At 49.8% G+C, this 17,108-nt stretch overlaps 1 protein-coding gene across 1 annotated transcript; it reads left to right on the top strand.

The window, feature by feature from the left end:
- Positions 1 to 396: 396 nt before the first annotated feature.
- CFAP251 (cilia and flagella associated protein 251) lies at positions 397 to 16,664 on the top strand (the record flags this gene model as incomplete). The annotated part of the gene is made up of 22 exons (XM_084217344.1): positions 397 to 447; positions 624 to 702; positions 858 to 964; positions 1,108 to 1,248; positions 1,436 to 1,545; positions 2,016 to 2,124; positions 2,545 to 2,625; positions 2,924 to 3,001; positions 3,418 to 3,462; positions 3,781 to 3,998; positions 4,488 to 4,661; positions 6,463 to 6,710; positions 6,803 to 6,951; positions 7,461 to 7,634; positions 7,909 to 8,093; positions 8,593 to 8,707; positions 8,900 to 9,063; positions 11,443 to 11,533; positions 11,725 to 11,868; positions 13,857 to 14,085; positions 15,259 to 15,360; positions 16,210 to 16,664. The coding sequence occupies 22 exons, from the start codon at positions 397 to 399 to the stop codon at positions 16,359 to 16,361; spliced, it is 2,946 nt and encodes a 981-aa protein (XP_084073470.1). The 3' UTR covers positions 16,362 to 16,664.
- Between the last annotated feature and the right edge of the window lie 444 nt (positions 16,665 to 17,108).

Below are 17,108 nucleotides of genomic sequence, written 5' to 3'. Positions count from 1 at the left end.
GCCGCCCAGGAGCAGCTCTGAGCTCACAGGGGCTGCGACAAAACCCCATCCGAAAGGGAAATGTCCGTGCCCGGCGCGGTGTGCGGGCAGCCAAGGGAGGGAGCCTGAGCTCAGCTGGAATCATCGCTGTACTGGGCTTGTTTGTGCCGTGTGGGAGCTGAGAAGGGGCTCTGGGACCTCTTTCCCAGCTTCACAGGTGCCCTTTTCTCCTGATGTGCCCAATTCCAGGTTGCTGTAGAGCCAAATCTGGGAGAGTGTGTGTGGGGAAGTATTTCAGAGCATCTCCACACCCCAGCTCCCTGGGAGGAGGGTGAAGGTGTGGATGTATGGTCCATGTGAAGTTACACTGGAGTAACCCACTGAGGGAGGAGCAGCACTAAGCAGTGAGCCAGGGAGATGTCCCAGGACAGACAGACCGCTCAGGAGTCAGATGTGCAGCATGAGGAGGTGAGGGCAGCACCGTGGAAAGTCCTGTTTGAGACAGGGTGTGGGGCAGATCCCAGTGGAAACAGAGCCCTCGGGATCTGAGACATGCTGGAGTTCATTCCCAGTAACCAGAGGGCAGTCCCCATCCAGACCAGCCCAGGAGCCAGCACTCACCAAAACCTCTCTTCCTTTTCAAGGCTGCCCTTGCTGCTGCCAGGGAGAAGAAAGGAGAGGATAATGAAGAGTCACCATTCTGTCCCCGCTCATCTCCTTTAGGTACGGGGATCTCAGACACCCTGCCCAGCACCCGGGCTGGGAGCCAGGGCACCCTGGGGGAAGGCACTGCTGGGACATCAAGCCTGGAGCGTGCTGGAGTCCCTGAAGGACTCTGAGCACTGAGTCCAAGGGAGCCATCTCCAGCCCTCTCTCAGGCTACAGGGAGAAGCACACACGGCACAAAGGCTCGGCCAGCATGGTGTGGGCAGCCACGCCGGGGATGCTGTTCCGGAAGAACAGGGACAGCAGCCTTTACCCCCTTGTGAGTACCAGCGGGCACAGCGCCACCAGGGTGGTCCACGTGGCACCCAGCACTCCTGCCCCACTCTCTTCCATCACCCCACAGACCTCGTGTGCCTTTTTTGTCCTGGCTGCTGAGAGCCAGGAGCTGTCTCTTCCCTGCAGGGCCTGTCCTGGGTGTTTGGCTACAACAGCAGCCTGGCTGTGCACAGCCTGATGGACGGGGAGGACCGGGTGCTCCTCTATGTATCCTCCCACACAGTGGTCATCCACGACATCCTGAGGAACAAGCAGTCCCACCTGCAGGTCTGGCACAGCTGAGCATCCCCCTCTTCCTCCCCTTCTCCTGAACCTCCTTTCTCCATTTCTCTTTCTGGTGCCCTGTGCTCAGGGGTCACCTATAACCAAACCCAGGACAGCCCATACAAAAGGTATGAACAGAACTGCCCCAGGTTTGCAGCCTCCAAGGCACTTTGCTGCTTCCCTCCCCCAGGGCCACACAAATGTCATCTCCTGCCTGTGTGTGAGTGAAGACAAACGCTGGGTTGCGACTGCTGACCTAGGGCCAGATGCTATGATCATCGTGTGGGACTCCTACTCTGGGTAAGCTCCCAGGAACCTCCTCTTTTGAAACTCCCTGTGTCCAGTAAATCACTCAGGACTGACTCCAGTCTCAGCTGAGAATAAAATGGGAGAACACAGGGACAGACTAAAAAGCAGCAAAGGAACCAAAATCAAACCAAGTCCTTCATTGTCTTTGTATCACCCACACTCGTGGGACACTGAGATGGGGCTGAGCTCCCCCAGACTCATTACATCACACCTCCATGCTGTACATCACACCTCCATCAAAGACCCCTGGTGAGTTGTTTCCCAGTGCCATTTTCTTGGGAGGAAGGGATGGAGGGGACATTGAGCACCAGCCTGTGGCAGCACCAGTGTTGGCAGCCTCCTTTCCTCTATCCCTTCTTCCACACAGACCAGGATGGGTAGGTTGTGCCAGAGGCTTTGCCAGGTGACTGCCTGGAGCCCCCTGTGCTGCCAGGAGCACCCATGGGATCTCTGCTCCGTAGGGTTCCCGTGCGCACCATCTTCAGGAGTCGCTCGGAGGACGGGGTCTGTGCCATTGCCATTTCCCACGATGCCAAGTATTTGGTGACCATTAGTGCTGCTCCTGTGCAGGTGAAGAGAATATCTCCTCTTTCACAGCTTTGCAGGATAGAGAGCTGGAAGTTTTTTGCAGTGCACCATAGGGGAGGTGGGAATTCAGATGGGGAGAGCGGGTTTGCAGAGTGATGCTTTGTTTTTGCTGAGCCATTAGAAGACAGACCTGGATTTCATTAAAGTGAATGCTGCAGAGTTGGGAAAATGGATCTTAATTTGGGATAAAAGCTTCTGACTTCATCACTTTCATCTAAGTAATTTCTAGCATTATTTCCTGAAATTAAGCCTTCAGCTGCCAGGCTCTGCTGGGCTTTAGTCTGCTCCAGTCTTTTAGGCCACACCATCCCCTGCAGTGGGGAATGGGATTCACCTGGCTCCCCAAACCTCCACAGAGCCACAGGAGTATGTTCCTTGGATTCTTCTCCCCTTCTCTTTCAGAAAGTTTGTGTTTGGAGATGGACTTTGCTCACAGGGGAACCCACGTGCAGCACAGAGCTGAAGCCTGAGTTTGGGTATCAGGTGAGTGACCATGCCAAGGGGGGCAGAGGGGCTGGGCTGGGCAGCTCCATCCTCACCTGCTCCCCCTGGTACCCCCATGGGAGGCAGGATCACACCCCATCCCTGGGGCCCTCTGATGCAGCAGAGCATCCCAAAGGCTCATCCCTGTTCCTCTAATGCCTGACAGGCATGGGGTGTCCTCTGATTTCAGTTCAGTGCAGCTGGTGAGGTGGTTTTGGATAAAAGCAGTGGTTTTGGATGGAAGAGTAAGCAGAAAGCATTGCTCAGCTTGGTGCTAATGCAATTCTTTGAATTTCAGGATTATGTCATTTTTAACCCTCAGAATCCCCATGAGTTTGTCAGCAACAGCAAAACCCAAGTGATATTTTACCTGTGGGTAAGTAGGGACATGGGAAGTCATGTTTCTGGTGCCAAAAAGAAGGTGGCAGGGGGGCTCAGGAGCTGGGTGTCTGTCCACAGCTGGGGTCACTCTGCAGATCTGTCCCTTCCCTGCTCCCTGCCCTTGCCAGATCCCAAAGTGGTCTGGACAGAGTATCACACTCCCTCCACTCCCCACTGGTCAGGCCCAGCTGTGGCAGGGATGCTCTTCACCTCTCCCACTCCTGCTTTCCCATGGGCCTTGTGCCATTCAGCAGCTTTTGGAAAGAAGCACAGGTGGAAGGAGAGGATGTTTGGTGCTCTCTGGAAGACCTTGGAGCCTTTCCTGCTTGGGCCAGTGCCCAGATGGTGGGGAGGGGACATGCTGGTTGGTTCTAAAATCCCTGTCCTGGATGTTTTCTCTGCTTTCCCCAGGATGATTCTGGTTTGCAGTATGGGACACCATTCCTGAGCAATCAGGTGAGCACAGAGGGAGGGACCATAGCATGTCACCCTCTTGGCTTTCCTGCTGGCAGCAGCACTGTCCCTCCCCATCCCCTTACACAAAAACAGTGGCCCTGGCCCCAGCCTGTCCCCCTCAGACAGGGACAAGCCAGGTGTGCCCAAGCTGAGCTCAAGCAGAGCTCTCTCTCCAAAGTGCTCCACTGCATTTTCTCCTGGGGCTCCTGTCCTGCTATGGGACAGGAAGGGAATGCCATGAGGGAATGCCAATCTCTCTGTTGAGGAGGGCAGAGCCAGCTCTGAGATGAAAGCACATCCTGGCTGCTGTCTCCACAGACCTTCAAGTGCCTGGTGGGACAGTTCAGCCAGTCAGTTTTCCATTTTAACAACACCCAAGCTCTGACGGGCACGTCGGCCGGGAAGCTGGTGGTGTGGGACATGCACGATCCCCGCAGCCTCCCCGAGGAACTGCCGGCCAAACCCCACGGAGTGACAGCCACCAAGGTGGTGACAATGCAGGAGGACAGTCTTACCGTGCTCCAGGTGTTGGACAGGTAATGGGGCAGCCCTTTTCAGTAGGTACAGTCCTCAGGTAGCTCAGCTGTAAGAGTGGCAGAGATAAATGTTGGAGTTTTAAGTCACTTGACAGAATGGTCACTCATGCAGGAAAGTGCTGCTGGTTTATGAGTATTTTTCCAGCAATGGATTTGTCCGGGGGTGGAAATGTAGTTGAAAAGTCGTCGTGATGTGATGTCAGCTCCCCTGGGATAACTCAGACAGTGGCTCAGCCTCCTGGCTGCTACCGGCAGAGGGAGCAGACAGCCACTAAACGCCGCGACAGCCTTGGGGACACGGCAGGGTTACAGCAGAACCGCTGATTTCTGCACAACCCTGGCTTTCTCCTGCACATCTGTGCAGGGCTCTGCCCGTGTGCTTGTGCAGAGAAATGGGGAAGAGATTTGCTTCCACCCAAGGATGCTCTCCAAGAAATATTTGGGAGTTGTCAGTCAGCGTGTTGGTTAATAACTTTCCCTTCCCTGCAGATGTATAGCCACAGGTGATGTGAAAGGGCAGGTTAAATTCTATGATGGGCAGTTGCGGCTCCTCACCATCTACAGCCATGACAAAGTGGGTCCCATCCAGTCCATCTCCTTCTCCACAATCCTTCGTGATCCTGCCAGTGCCCTCCCAGGCAGCAGCCAGCCTTATCTCACCAGGTGAGTGTCTCTTTACCAATCCAGGTCTTCTCCTGTGTTTGCCTTGCAGCTGAAATCTGGGGAGGTGCTCAGTGAGAGCTGCTCCATGAGCTTCTGCCTGGTCTGCAGCAGGATTCAGCCCTGTGCCCAGGCTGCTGGGCAGGAGAGGGAGGGAGGGAGGGAGGGAGGGAGGGAGGGAGTATGGGTGGGTTCCAGCACATCCCAGACTCTGAGCTCCAGGTGATGCCTTGGCACAGACACAGTGTTCATGCAGGCACGGGGATGATCAGCTTCTCTGTCACACACCCAGCACACCAGGCAGTGCTGATGCTGAGCCTCCAGCTCTCACTGGGCCCCTTAATCCCCCCTTAAACCCTTCCCAGGCATGGTTGTATCCAGTTGGATTTTATCATGGCTTGGCAAGCTAATCGGGGCCGTGGCACCAGGGCAGGGTTGTCCCACTGGTCACCAGCCTCTCTCTGTCCCTCTGCATGAGGCAGCTGTGCCTGAGGATTTACAGGGAGTCTGCAGGCCAGATGAAGCTGCTCTGTGGCTCCATCCAGCCTGCAAACGACGTCTGTCGCTCCTGTTAAGGCTTTCCTGGCAACGTCTGTTCTGAGCCACGCGTGTTTTCCAAAGAGCAATGTGGGATAGATTCTTCTCCAGCCTGGAGCAGTGTCCTGGGGGATGGTGTGGTTTCCCAAAGGGAAAGGGAAGGCCTGAGCTCATTCTGGAGGCTGGTGGGATTAGGAATGGCTGGAGAGCCCAGCTAAGGCACGCAAGGGGTGCAGAGCCCATCAGTGCCTGGGCCAGATGTGCCGATGTGGCTGTGATGGAGCAGCTGGCAAAGAGGCAGTGCTTCCCCACTTGTCTGTCTGTGCAGACTCAGCCTGGAGAAAGCTCCAAGGAGACCTTATGGCACCTTCCCGTGCCTCAAGGGCTCCAAAACAGCTGGAGAGAGACTTTGGACAAGGGTATGGAATGACAAGACAAGGGGAAAATGGCTAAAATTGACAGAGGGCAGAGTTTGATGGGATATAGGAAGAAATTCCTCACTGTGAGGGTGGTGATGTCCTGGCACAGGTTGCCCAGAAAAGCAGTGGATGCCCCATGCCTGCAATTGTTCAAAGCCAGGTTGGATGGGGCTTGGAGTAACCTGGTCTATTGAAAGGTGTCAAAACAAGATAATCTTTAAGGTCCCTTCCTACTCAAACCACTCTGGGATTTCTGTGAGATCCTCTCTTGTCCCTTTTACTGGGTCCAGACTCTCAATCAGGCAGACTGAAACTGTACATATTTGTGCTGTAATATGAATAATTATCCTGCTGTCTGCTTCACACATCACCAGTCACACAGTGAAATCTCTCTGCTGTGCTGCTCAGCGTGGCCAAGTGAGCAGACAGGGACTGAAACTGCCCTCTGACCTTGGCCATGGCAGCATGGTCAACGTGGAGCCACTGACAGTGGTGGCACAGGGACATGTGAAAAGGCAATTCAGATTATCTCCAATTGCTCACTTGTCCATCTCACACACCAGTGACTTGCAAACATCAGGAGCTCCCCAGATGTCATTCATCATCTGGCTTGCCCAGCCAAGTAGAAAATGGAACTGGCTCCAGTGTCTTCCCCTGGCCATTTCCCAGGTCATGAATACAAAGTGTCACTTGCCTTCCAGGTCAAGGAGCGCTTGCATACTGTGTATCACAAATATAAGTGATTGTCCCACAAACTTGCCAAAAAGAGACTGATGTGTAATATAGCTTGCAGGGACATGAGCCAGTTGGTCTGATTCATCAAATTCTGTTTCTCTCACACTAAACAGGAACTTTATCCTTTCAACCTCTGATGCAACCATGTTCCATGTTGCAACAGACAGCACAAACTTTGAAAGAATCATGACAGAGGCGAAGAAAGCTGTGAATGCCATTGCCTGCCACCCTCAGGAGCCACTCGTGGCTGTGGGGAGTCACTGTGGGCTGCTGAAGGTGTGGGAATACAAGCAGACCCAGTACCTCGTTAGCAGGATATTCACTGAGGCTGGCATCCAGTGCTTATCCTATGATCCTGAAGGTATCCCAGCCCTGTGACCTGACCATGTGCCAAGCATTGGCCTTCCTGGGAGGAGTGATGGTGTCGGGAGAGGTTTCTGGTCTGCTTTCCAGGTCATTTGCTGGCCGCTGGTTTTACTGATGGAAGCGTTTACATCCTTGATGCAATTTCCCTTCACTCCATCTGCGACGCATTCCAGTGCTCGCAAGGTCCCGTGACTCACATCAGCTTCTCTCACGATTCCAAGTACCTCGCAACCGCTGTAAGCTTGTTTTTTCCGGTGATTTACACGCGCTGCTAGCGGGGCAGCTTTGGGAGGGACTGGGAATTGCCGGCCATCCTGCAGGCACAGAGCGAGCAGGGCAGAGGGCTGTTCCTCCCCTGGGGCTTGGCGACTCTGAAATGCAGAGTGAGCAGGGCAGAGGGCTGTTCCTCCCCTGGGGCTTCCTGACTCCTAAATGCTTTTCCTGGTTTGAAGAGTCACTCTGTAAAAACGTCACCAGTCACAGCGGCTCCGTAGACCTCTGCTAGTAGCGCCCAGTCCCTAACTTTAGTGACGAGGCTTAGCTCTGCATCCATCTGAAGAAGGGGCTGGAGCAGGGATTTCCTCCTGGCTGCTGCTCTGGGAGAGGGCTGCTCCCTCAATCCCATGTCTTGCTGTAGAAGTACTGAGGCAGTGTTGAAGCAGTTTGGCTCAGAGGTTGTAGCAACTGATGATGATCTGTACAAAGAAAAAGATTTCCCTCTTTGATTTTTGTGCTGTTGTTGCAGGATGAGAATTATTCAGTGACTGTTTACAAGAGAGTCCTGCAGAATGGGAGCAGATGCTGGGAACACCTGGCAGGGCTGGTCTCCCACTACAAACCCATCCGGGGCATCCTCTTTGGGGTCCACTCAGACAGCAACGAGCCCAGGCTGCTGAGCCTCGGGGAGGACCGGCAGCTGGTGGGTTGATACAAAAGTTTAAAGGACAGTGAGGATTTGTGTTTAAAGGGGTGGGGCTGGACAAGGCCATCAAAGGAGACTCCATGTTTGATTCCATGGCTCCCAACCTTCTCCCCACCAGCTCTGTTGCTGGGAGTTGTTTCTCAGCCTGTTCTTGCTGCTGAGGCTCTCCTATTGTGGCTTCTCCAGGAGACGCAAATCCAGTGAATCCACAAGGTCAAGGGTGCAGGGCAGACCATATGGAAGTTGATGTGTTTCCTTGTCTTCCCTCCAGGTTGAGTATGACCTGAAGAGCAGCATCAAGGACCACTTGGTGGTCACACACAGGGACAGGCTGGAGCAGGTTGCAGTGCCCCTGTGCTTGACCTGGTACCCACAGCTCAGCACCGAGCCCTTTTTCCTCACTGCCAACAACTGCTACAAAATGAAGCTCTACAACACGACAACCAAAATGTGCAGGTAGAGGATTGATTCAGGCCTACCATTGCCTGGGAGCCTCCTCCTGACCCTGTGTTCTCCTTGGTCTAATACCATACTCCCACCCATGAGCATGTGATTTTCCATCTGTGACGCAGATCTTGGGATGGCTCTAGAGCCCTCAGGTCACTCCATTCTTATGCCCACACTGCTGTTCCCTGATGTGTCATTTAGCAAGTTGTGGCTGCAGGTGGATCTTGGTCTGCTCACTATGTTGGACCTGAGATGTAGCAGTTAGACATCAGATAAAGATATCGGAGTCCACATGAGCAAAGCACAATTATGTCTGAGCACTAAATTAATTTTTGAGCCCCAGTGTAGTCCCTTCTAGCCAGGGACCCTGTCCTATTCTATTCTCTCAGCCAGTAGTACAAAGCCTCTGCACAACTCCCATACCTCCCAACCTTTCACACAACAGCTGTTCAGAGGGGAAGAATGTTTTGGGCGGCCTAGAGTGGATAAATACATTGCTTGCCTTTAGAAAGACACTTTTGGGACCAACCTATGGCTCCCCCTTGGAGAAGATACAAATCCTTCCTAGGACAAGCTCTGCGGACCCCCAGCAACACTACCTGGTGTACATTACAAAGGACAAGGTATGGAGCCCCACCTGCCCAGCTGTACAAGAGCCCCCCCCTTGCAGAACTGGTGGGCCCTTGGGAATTCCCTTGAAAATGAAACCACATGCAGGCTGGTCCTGCCTGAGAGCTGAGCAAGCTCCTGGGGAAGAGGTGTGGCACTGCCCCAGTGGGACCCCAAGGCCTCCCAGACGCCCTCTTCCCTTACAGGTGGGCTTGCAGATGCTGCCTGTTGATGGCAACCCCCACAAGTCCTCAGCCTTCATTTGCCACCCCGACGGTGCCGCTGACTTTGCCGTCTCCCACGATGGGCGTTATGTCTTCACAGCCGGGGGCAAGGAGCGCACGTTTATGAAATGGAAGGTCAACCTACAGTGAGTTATGGCAGGAAAGGGAAAGGAATCTTGTTACTGCTTCCCACAGCTGCTTGATTGACCCATTGGGCCCCAAGCAGCTATGTGGGGGGGGCAGCTGAAAGAGGAGGTGTAGGAATCAGATAAAAAGATATCTGTGCAAATCTTCAATCACCCAGCGCAAATCAACAACTAAATAGACTATGTAGTGCAATACAACAAGGAAGGATGTATTTTTGGGAGTTTTGTTCCCCTGTCTGTGATGTAGGAGGGATTAAGCCTGCAAACCTCACAGGGGTGGCCACAGTGCCTGAACAACACTCCAGTCTGGGAAACGGTGCCCAAATGGTAAGAAGTTGGGCAGAGGATTTTGTGATACTTGTGAGGGCCTGGCCAGTGTGATGGGAGATTGTCAGGGTTAGGCAGGGACCAGAGGAGCAGCACTGGCTGCAGGAGGAGCACACAGGGCAGCTGCTGATACAAAAGTGTCTGCTCTCCAAATGGAATAGGAATTTGCTGGGAAATCCCCCCTGTGCTTGAAGAATGGATTTAGGACAAGCCACCTTTATCCTATAAAGCTTTGCTTACATGAATAAATGGCCTGCAATAAATGGGGTGGTTGAAGAGTGGAGGCTGCTTTAACAAGCAAGGATCTCCAGGCTCTGGCCCAGAGTATCAGTGATGAATCCTGCCAGGTTTCTTACACTGTCCTCTGCAGGCTTCCCCCTGCCAGATCCCTTGGGCAGTGGTGCCAGATGTACTCCCACAGGACAGGAGGGTAACACAGCAAAGGCAGGATAGATATTTTGATTTCTTGGCATGTCAAGGACCAAAGCTGCTCAATGCAATACATGTTTGGGGCACAGACTCTCCCCTCATGGCTGCAGGTGCCCAATAGATACCTTTGTACATAGAAATGGAGCAAGGCAGCTGGGAATGGCATGAAAACTGCCAGGTCACCATGGAACCACTTCACACTTCAGGGACTGAGAAGGGAGCTTAGTCCATGGCAGAGTTAGGATAGTGTGGAGAGACATGTTAGGATAGACATGGTTTCCCTCAGTGTGTGCTATATTGTTTTGGTTTTCTTTTTTCCTGCACAACACCCTCCTAGGACAGAGCACTCTGTCTCCTGGTTTCTGGGAAATAACTCCATGGGATCTGGCTTTTAGCTCTTGTTCCTATGATTACCATTAGGTGTGCACCTGGGAAACACCACTGCTCTTCACCTTCCTAGGACCAAAGCTTTGTGGTTAAGGCATATGCTGGTCCTGCAAGGAACACATTTTGCAGGTACCATTTGCTCTGAGTAAAGCCCAAGGAGTGCCAAGCCAGCTCACCTTCATGTGCCAGAACAAAGGAAACTTGGATGGGAAAGCAATGGGTTTATTTATTTTCTTTTCCACTTTGTGTGGCTTAAACAGTCGGGGGTCAGGATAAGCGACATTTTAAGGAAGGCAATAGAATATAAATGATCCTTCTTTATAATGGTTGGCCAGAGTCCAGGCAACATTGAATTTCTATGTAATTTGTTTTTGGAGCGAAGTTTTTGATGAGCTAATTATCATTTTATTGCTGCTTCTGGCATCTTGTGAATCTCCGCTGTGTTTAATACCCAAATAACTTAATTATGAAAAAAGCATGAAGCTTGCAGAAAAACCCCAGTGGAAGCAGCACTACAGAGGTGTGTGTGAAAGCTGCAGCCTGGCTGCCAGGCGTGGGGTATTATGTGGCAGTGCTATGCCATGATTGCACTTCCAGGCTTGGTTTCTTTTTACATCTGCACAAGCCAAAGGGATTCTTTTGGCTCCAACTGCCTATGAAATTGAAACAAAGAGGTGGCTACTCAGGCGCTTTCAGTTTAATGCAAACTGCACCTGCGACTCCGTCGCCCGCCACGGCGGAGGAAGTCGGGTAATGGATTGCACTGAGTTATTGGGGAAAAATGTGTGGGATCAAGGAACAGGGAGTTGTGTGGTTTATTGCAAACACCAAGCCCCAGCCTTCTCTGCATGTTGAAAATGCTGATCTAGCTAATTCATCTCCCTCAATGTCTCTATAAGGAAGCAGAAAAGCCAAATGCCAGACACCAAGTTCAAGTCCATGGAAAAGCTCCTGGCTCCCAGCCCTGTACTCATTCCACTAAACAAGAGAACCATTCAGTAATAATTAATTCCCACACTGTGCTATTGTATGTAAAACCTGGGTATGAAATATGCTGTAGAAATGCAGCTGATGATAAAATAGCACAAGGTTCAAGGCAGTGCTTTTCTTTCCTGAATTCTGAGGCCCAGGGATTTTATTTATTGCAAGTGTCTGTGAACAATGCCTAGAAAGGGAACCATGAAAGCTCTCCTCACATGAACCCTTCCTGTACCTTCTTTCCTTCACTTCTGCCAGTGCCTTGGATGCTGCTGCTTTCCTGGGTGGGGAGGACTTGATCCCATTCTACAACCTCCTGGATGGCGGCAGAGAAGGCAAATTCTTCAGGGTAATTATGCTCACTGTGAACGCTGCCGGGGCACATCTGGTTGGACTTTAACTTATACAGGCCTGACATTTCTTTATGTTTTGTCCAGCAATCTCATTGAGATGGCTGTTAGTAAACCCTAAAAGGAGCCTTATCTTCTGTGCCTGTTGGTAACTGAAATTTGCAAATTTGTTTGTTTGAATCCTTGGCAGGAACTGGAGGACTATTTTTACTATGTACAGCTGTGCAGCCAAGGTATCAAAACACTGGAGACCAGACAGGTGTCAACACATATTCCCTTGGAGGAAATTCCTTCTGTAATGAGAGCAATAGGATTTTATCCATCAGAAGAAGAGGTTGGTCAGCTGTTTTTATTGTTGTTATTAAAAGAAGAAAGAGCAAGACTGATTGCAATTCCTAAGTGTTCTAAGGGCCAGATTCTGGATGGCTCTGGGATATATTTATTGGCTGTCAATGAACTTTTATCTGGTCTGCATCAATATAGTAGTGCTCAGAATCTGGCAGAAAATTCCTAAAAAAGTTTCCTTGCTAGCAAGTTGGGCAACTGCAGAAGAAGGCTGAGCAAGCCTGGAGCCTGACAGCTCAGAGCTGTTCAACAAGGCAACCTCAGGGTCAAAATTTTACAGCAGAGAAAACTGATTTAATAAGGGTGCTGCTTCTTCCCTTTGTGTCTCTGTTTCTCCAAGGCAGTTTGTACTGTACACAAACCTCATTTGTAATGTGTAACCTGGCATGACTCAATCTGAAGCAAGGGGATTTGAATAACGGCCTCTGAGCACCAGCTTCAGCCCTCACCGCAGGAGAGGCTCTCCCAGGAGAGGAGGTGCATCACTGCACTCCCTCAGCCTTTCTGCAGGGGAGACTGTGCTCACCTCTTCCATGGCACAGCACCCCACAGGCTGCTGAGGCACTGCTGTGAGTCTGTGCCACCCCATCTGCCCAGGGATGCTCTGCCAGGAGAGCCACCAGAGGCAGGACCGCTGCCACAGCTGCCACCAAACTGACTCACTTGGGAGCCCCCACAACCAGCAAGTGTTTGTCTGAGCTGGGGCTGCTTTGCCCTGGTGTCAAGTTGAGGTGTTATCTCTTCATACTGTGTTAGATCTTCTCCTTGGTTATTAAATTTTTGCCTCTTGAGGACACAGAGAACATATTCTGTTGGGAAATGTCTCTGGAATAATAACTGATAATGCCCCACACTTCCCCAAATTATAATATAAACAGCATTTCAGGTATGGAAACAGAGGTGCTGAGCTGTTGTGAAACCAGGCAACCTACAATCAGTAATAAATCCAGAGAGAAGGTGCCTCTCTCTCTCTAGAGTGTTTTAATAAAAGAAAAGCAGGAGGGAGAAAAGGCAGCTTGGGCTGACTAGCAAAGCTTTTGGGAATTGATGTTTTTCTTTTGTAGTTCAGTGGGGTTGATATAAAACCTAATCCCAGATCAGCCAGAGCCGAGTGAAAATGACTGTACTTGCTTGACGTGACATTCGCCACAGGAAAAATATAAGGCTGAGATTTCTCTCTTCCCTGGGCTTCATTCAGTGGAAAAACTTGTGACACAAGGACAAAGGCCCAAGGCTGAATGCAAAGTCCTCCCTGGGGAGATCTTGCATCAGCTTCCCTTCCCGGGGAGCAGCAGGCCTGGTACGTGTTGGCACCGGGAATTCTCCCGGCGTCTCTCTGCTGCCCGTGTATCTCTGAAGGGGCTGCAAGGACAATGAAGGCATGGAGCAGATGCTGCCTTTTGGACACACATCTGCACAGCTGCCAAATGGGCTGACTCACAGCACCAGACTTCAGGAAAACCGCTGGTATCCAGCACAGCCGGTGCTTGCCTGTTTGTCTGAGAGGAGCATGGGGGATCCAGCAGTGCAGGGTGTCAGCCCCACTGAGCACATTTTGGGTTTGGCTTGTGCAGTGCCTGAACTGCCCTAGACACAGGGAAGAGCAGGGGAAGATCACGTTTTTTATCCAGTCAGGTTGTGCAGCCTGGTTCTGTTGGGACCCCACAGTGGAGACACAGCTGTGCCCAAGGTGCAGGTAACAGCTGCAGGGTCACTGAGTGCCTGTCACAAGAGAGGAAATCTAAAATGACTCTGTGTGTGTAACCCCCATCTTTACTTGTTTTTGTCATGTCAGCAGATGTGTAACTGTTGGCCATTCCTTCCCATCCTCAGCTGCTGAGTGCAGCTTCCTCCTGGGATGCACCCGTGGCACTAACACATGCACGGTTTGGGGACGTTGGCATTCACGGGATCGGAAACCGGCCCCATGCTCTGCAAAATAAAACATGTAACAATCTGCCTTGTCTTGATCTTTAGACTGAAGAAATGATAAATGAAGTAAAATTCAGCAAGTATGCAGATACTGGAGAAGAAGTGACAAAAATAAATTTAGATGATTTTATCAAACTTTATATAAATCATCGACCTGCACTTGGCTTGTCAATGAAAACCATACAACGAGCATTTCAGGTTCTTGGTTATGATAACAAGAAGGGAGACAAAGTTATTGACAGAGGAGACTTCCTGTCACTGCTTCAGTGCAGAGGTGAGTTATTTTGTTTCTAATATCAGTTTTATGCTTGCTAGTTCTGCCTGCAATTTCAGAACTTTTTCCCTGCAGCAAGAAATGATTCTGGAATGAGAACCTGGTAACCAGGGCAGGCGTGAGGAGCCACCTGCCTTAAGATTTTAAATTGAATAATCACATGTCTTGTCCCAGCTGTGCTTCTTTTACTGCTCTGGAAATCTCTGCTGGCCTGAGGTATCTCAGCTGTTAAATGATAAGTATGGATCTTGGTAAAATGTATCCTTCTCCCAGTGTGCCCTTATCTGAATTGCTGTTCACTTTTCCAGTCACACAGCTCTGGAAAAGTAGTATAAAACTGATAAAAGGGAGACAAGAAAGGAGGGATGAAATTGGTCCTGGGCTGTACCTGTGTGAAAGACTGAAAAGATGGGATGATTTAGCTGAGCTGAATCAGGGAGAACACCATAAATGCAGCTGTTAATATGCTTCTGGTCAGTGCCATAGAGTGCTAATAACAAACTTCTGTTGTCTTACTTCTGGTGTAAAAGTATAGCTGAGCATTAAAACAGGTAAAGAGAAATGCTGGTTTACTGAGTACATCACTTGGCAAGACTCCTTGCCACAAAGATCCTTGGAAACCACGGATTCAACCAGTGTGAGAAAGGTTAGCTATTTATACAGATGGTGTGAACATCCATAAATAGGTGCATCAGATAGAACAGTTTCATAACAGATCTATAACCTCATGCTCCAGGGCATGAGCCAGCCACTAACTGGGAACAAGTGTTATGCCCATGTTATTTCAAGATACTAAATCAAGACTTTTCTCCACCTTTCTCTTCCTCTGCGTGAAAATGGCTACATGGACTGTGGTCTGTGCCAGGAATTCTCCAGTGGGAATAGAAGCTCAAGCCCCTGCAACTGCAGTGTTGCTAATAGAGGTGTCTGCATCAGAATTTTTCCCTTTGATTGACATTTTCCCCCAAAATGCTATAGGGAAGAACAGTTTTCCTTAGGATCAACATTTTCCTGTGTTGGGATCATGTGTTTCAGTTGGCAGTGTATTTGTCCATATCTCAGAGAAGCCAGATCCTCTTTTGAACTGTCCTGTTTAGTTTAATTTGCATTGCTTTTGAGTTTTTGTGCTCTTGACCCCACAACCCACGGGCTGGTGGTGCTCTGTTTGTACAGGGGAGCAGATGACAGAGGATGAGCTGGCTGAGTGTCTGATCACCCTGCTGGGCAAGAGACCCAGGAAAGAAGGATCTGAACAGGACACCTACCCTCCCACAGGTACAGGATTAGCATTCCACACCGCACAGAAGCAGGATTGTTTCAATTCCCAAATGGAATAATTTAAACTTCAAACCCATTTACCCTGCTAGGCCAAGAGCTGTCAAAACTGCTCAGATGGGATTGCAAAAATAGTCACAGAGCTACAGACTGTCCTTCATCCCCACAGCAATTGCATGGGTGTATCTAAAAATAAATGGACAATGAACTATAACTGGGGCCTGACAAGATTACATTGCTGTTTATCTGCTGGCTGGAACTGAAATTAGAAACACACAGGGAAATCCCAGTGCTGGTTTCACCCAGGCCACAGTGCCCATTGTAGCAGAGCTGTTGGTAACGACCACATTTGGCTGCAATTTATGTCCCAGTCCACACCAGCCTGGAACAGCAAATTATAGCATTGATTTGAGCCAAGTGGCTGAATTTAATTGCCCATTGTAATTGGAACTGCATTTTTGTACAATTCATGTCCCAGTCCCCACCAGTTTGGAACAGAATCTGTTTAGGGTCACTGGCAATCGGCCCCATGGAGCAAAGGTGCTGCTCCCAAAGGGAACTTTGAAATCCCTGGATCCCTCAGGATCCTAAATCCCAACAAATCGACCAAGTGTTAAAGTTGTCCCATGACTCCTCTGAGGCAGGGAGCTGCTGCAAGGTGAGACACACAGATTTGACAGGTTTAATCCCCGATATAAACACATAAAGTATCAAGCTAGTAAACCATCACTTTGTCATGATCCTTTTGTATATCTTTAAAAACATTTCATTCACTTATTGTTGCTTATAAATTTTACTGGAAAGCAATTCTGACATTGCTGCTGTGTGTCTTGTGCTACTGCTCTCCAGGTGCAGCAGCTTTGACTGAAGAAGACATTCCAGCAGAAATCACAGCAGAGATATTTGTTGCAGACATTCTTGGCTTACCTATTGCTGAACCAGAAAAGAAAGAACAGAAGGAAAAAGAAGAATCTTTGATCTACAAAGGCCCAGAATCATAGCTACCACTAGATTTTCTGGTTGTTTCTACTTTCCAGGATCCTCTCCTCAAATATCTGCAAAATTTATGGATTGTGTTTATTGCAAAGTAAAGGTCACATAGTTGCATTTCGGTCAAACTCTAGAATAAGTCCCCAGTTCGGCATATGCCACAAACCTGTAATTTCACACCTATATAGGGAAACACTGAATGGCTGGAAAGAATGAGGCAGGTGGCCATTCCATCCTTGGCTGGAACCTTCCCAGAAGCCATTTCAGGTGGGTTTATGCCAGATGCAGTCTATTTTCATTACGTTAAGACAGTATTCATTTGTGAAACCTGACAGCAAAAGAGCAATGTAAGAGTACTGTATTGATTAAATACATTGATAAATGCTTTGACAGGTTAGAATGGATTTGTAATTATAAATCCAATGGACCTCGGTAAAGAAATAAATGCTGTTGTATACATTGAAACCACGCTTCTCCTTTGGCCTTTAAACTGACTTTTTCTTTCTGAAAGTAGTAATTCCAATTAGCAGTGTAATACCAATGGGACGGCATCGCTCTGTGTGTGTATAAACAGCATAATGAGACTGATACAAGTTGCTGTAGAAAGATCAGTGAAGTGCTGTTGAACAGCTTCCTTCTTTACATCATCCTCGGCATCAATTTGAATAATAATGTAGGCCCTTAAGACGCGTTCCTTTCAGAAGCAATGTTTTTTAAACAGAGATCGCTGTTGTGTACTCAGAGCATCTGTGATTGTA

The sequence above is a fragment of the Fringilla coelebs genome (assembly GCF_963513975.1).
Source record: "Fringilla coelebs genome assembly, chromosome: 17".
Taxonomy (NCBI): Eukaryota; Metazoa; Chordata; class Aves; order Passeriformes; family Fringillidae; genus Fringilla; species Fringilla coelebs.
This window is presented reverse-complemented; position numbering and strand designations above follow the sequence as displayed.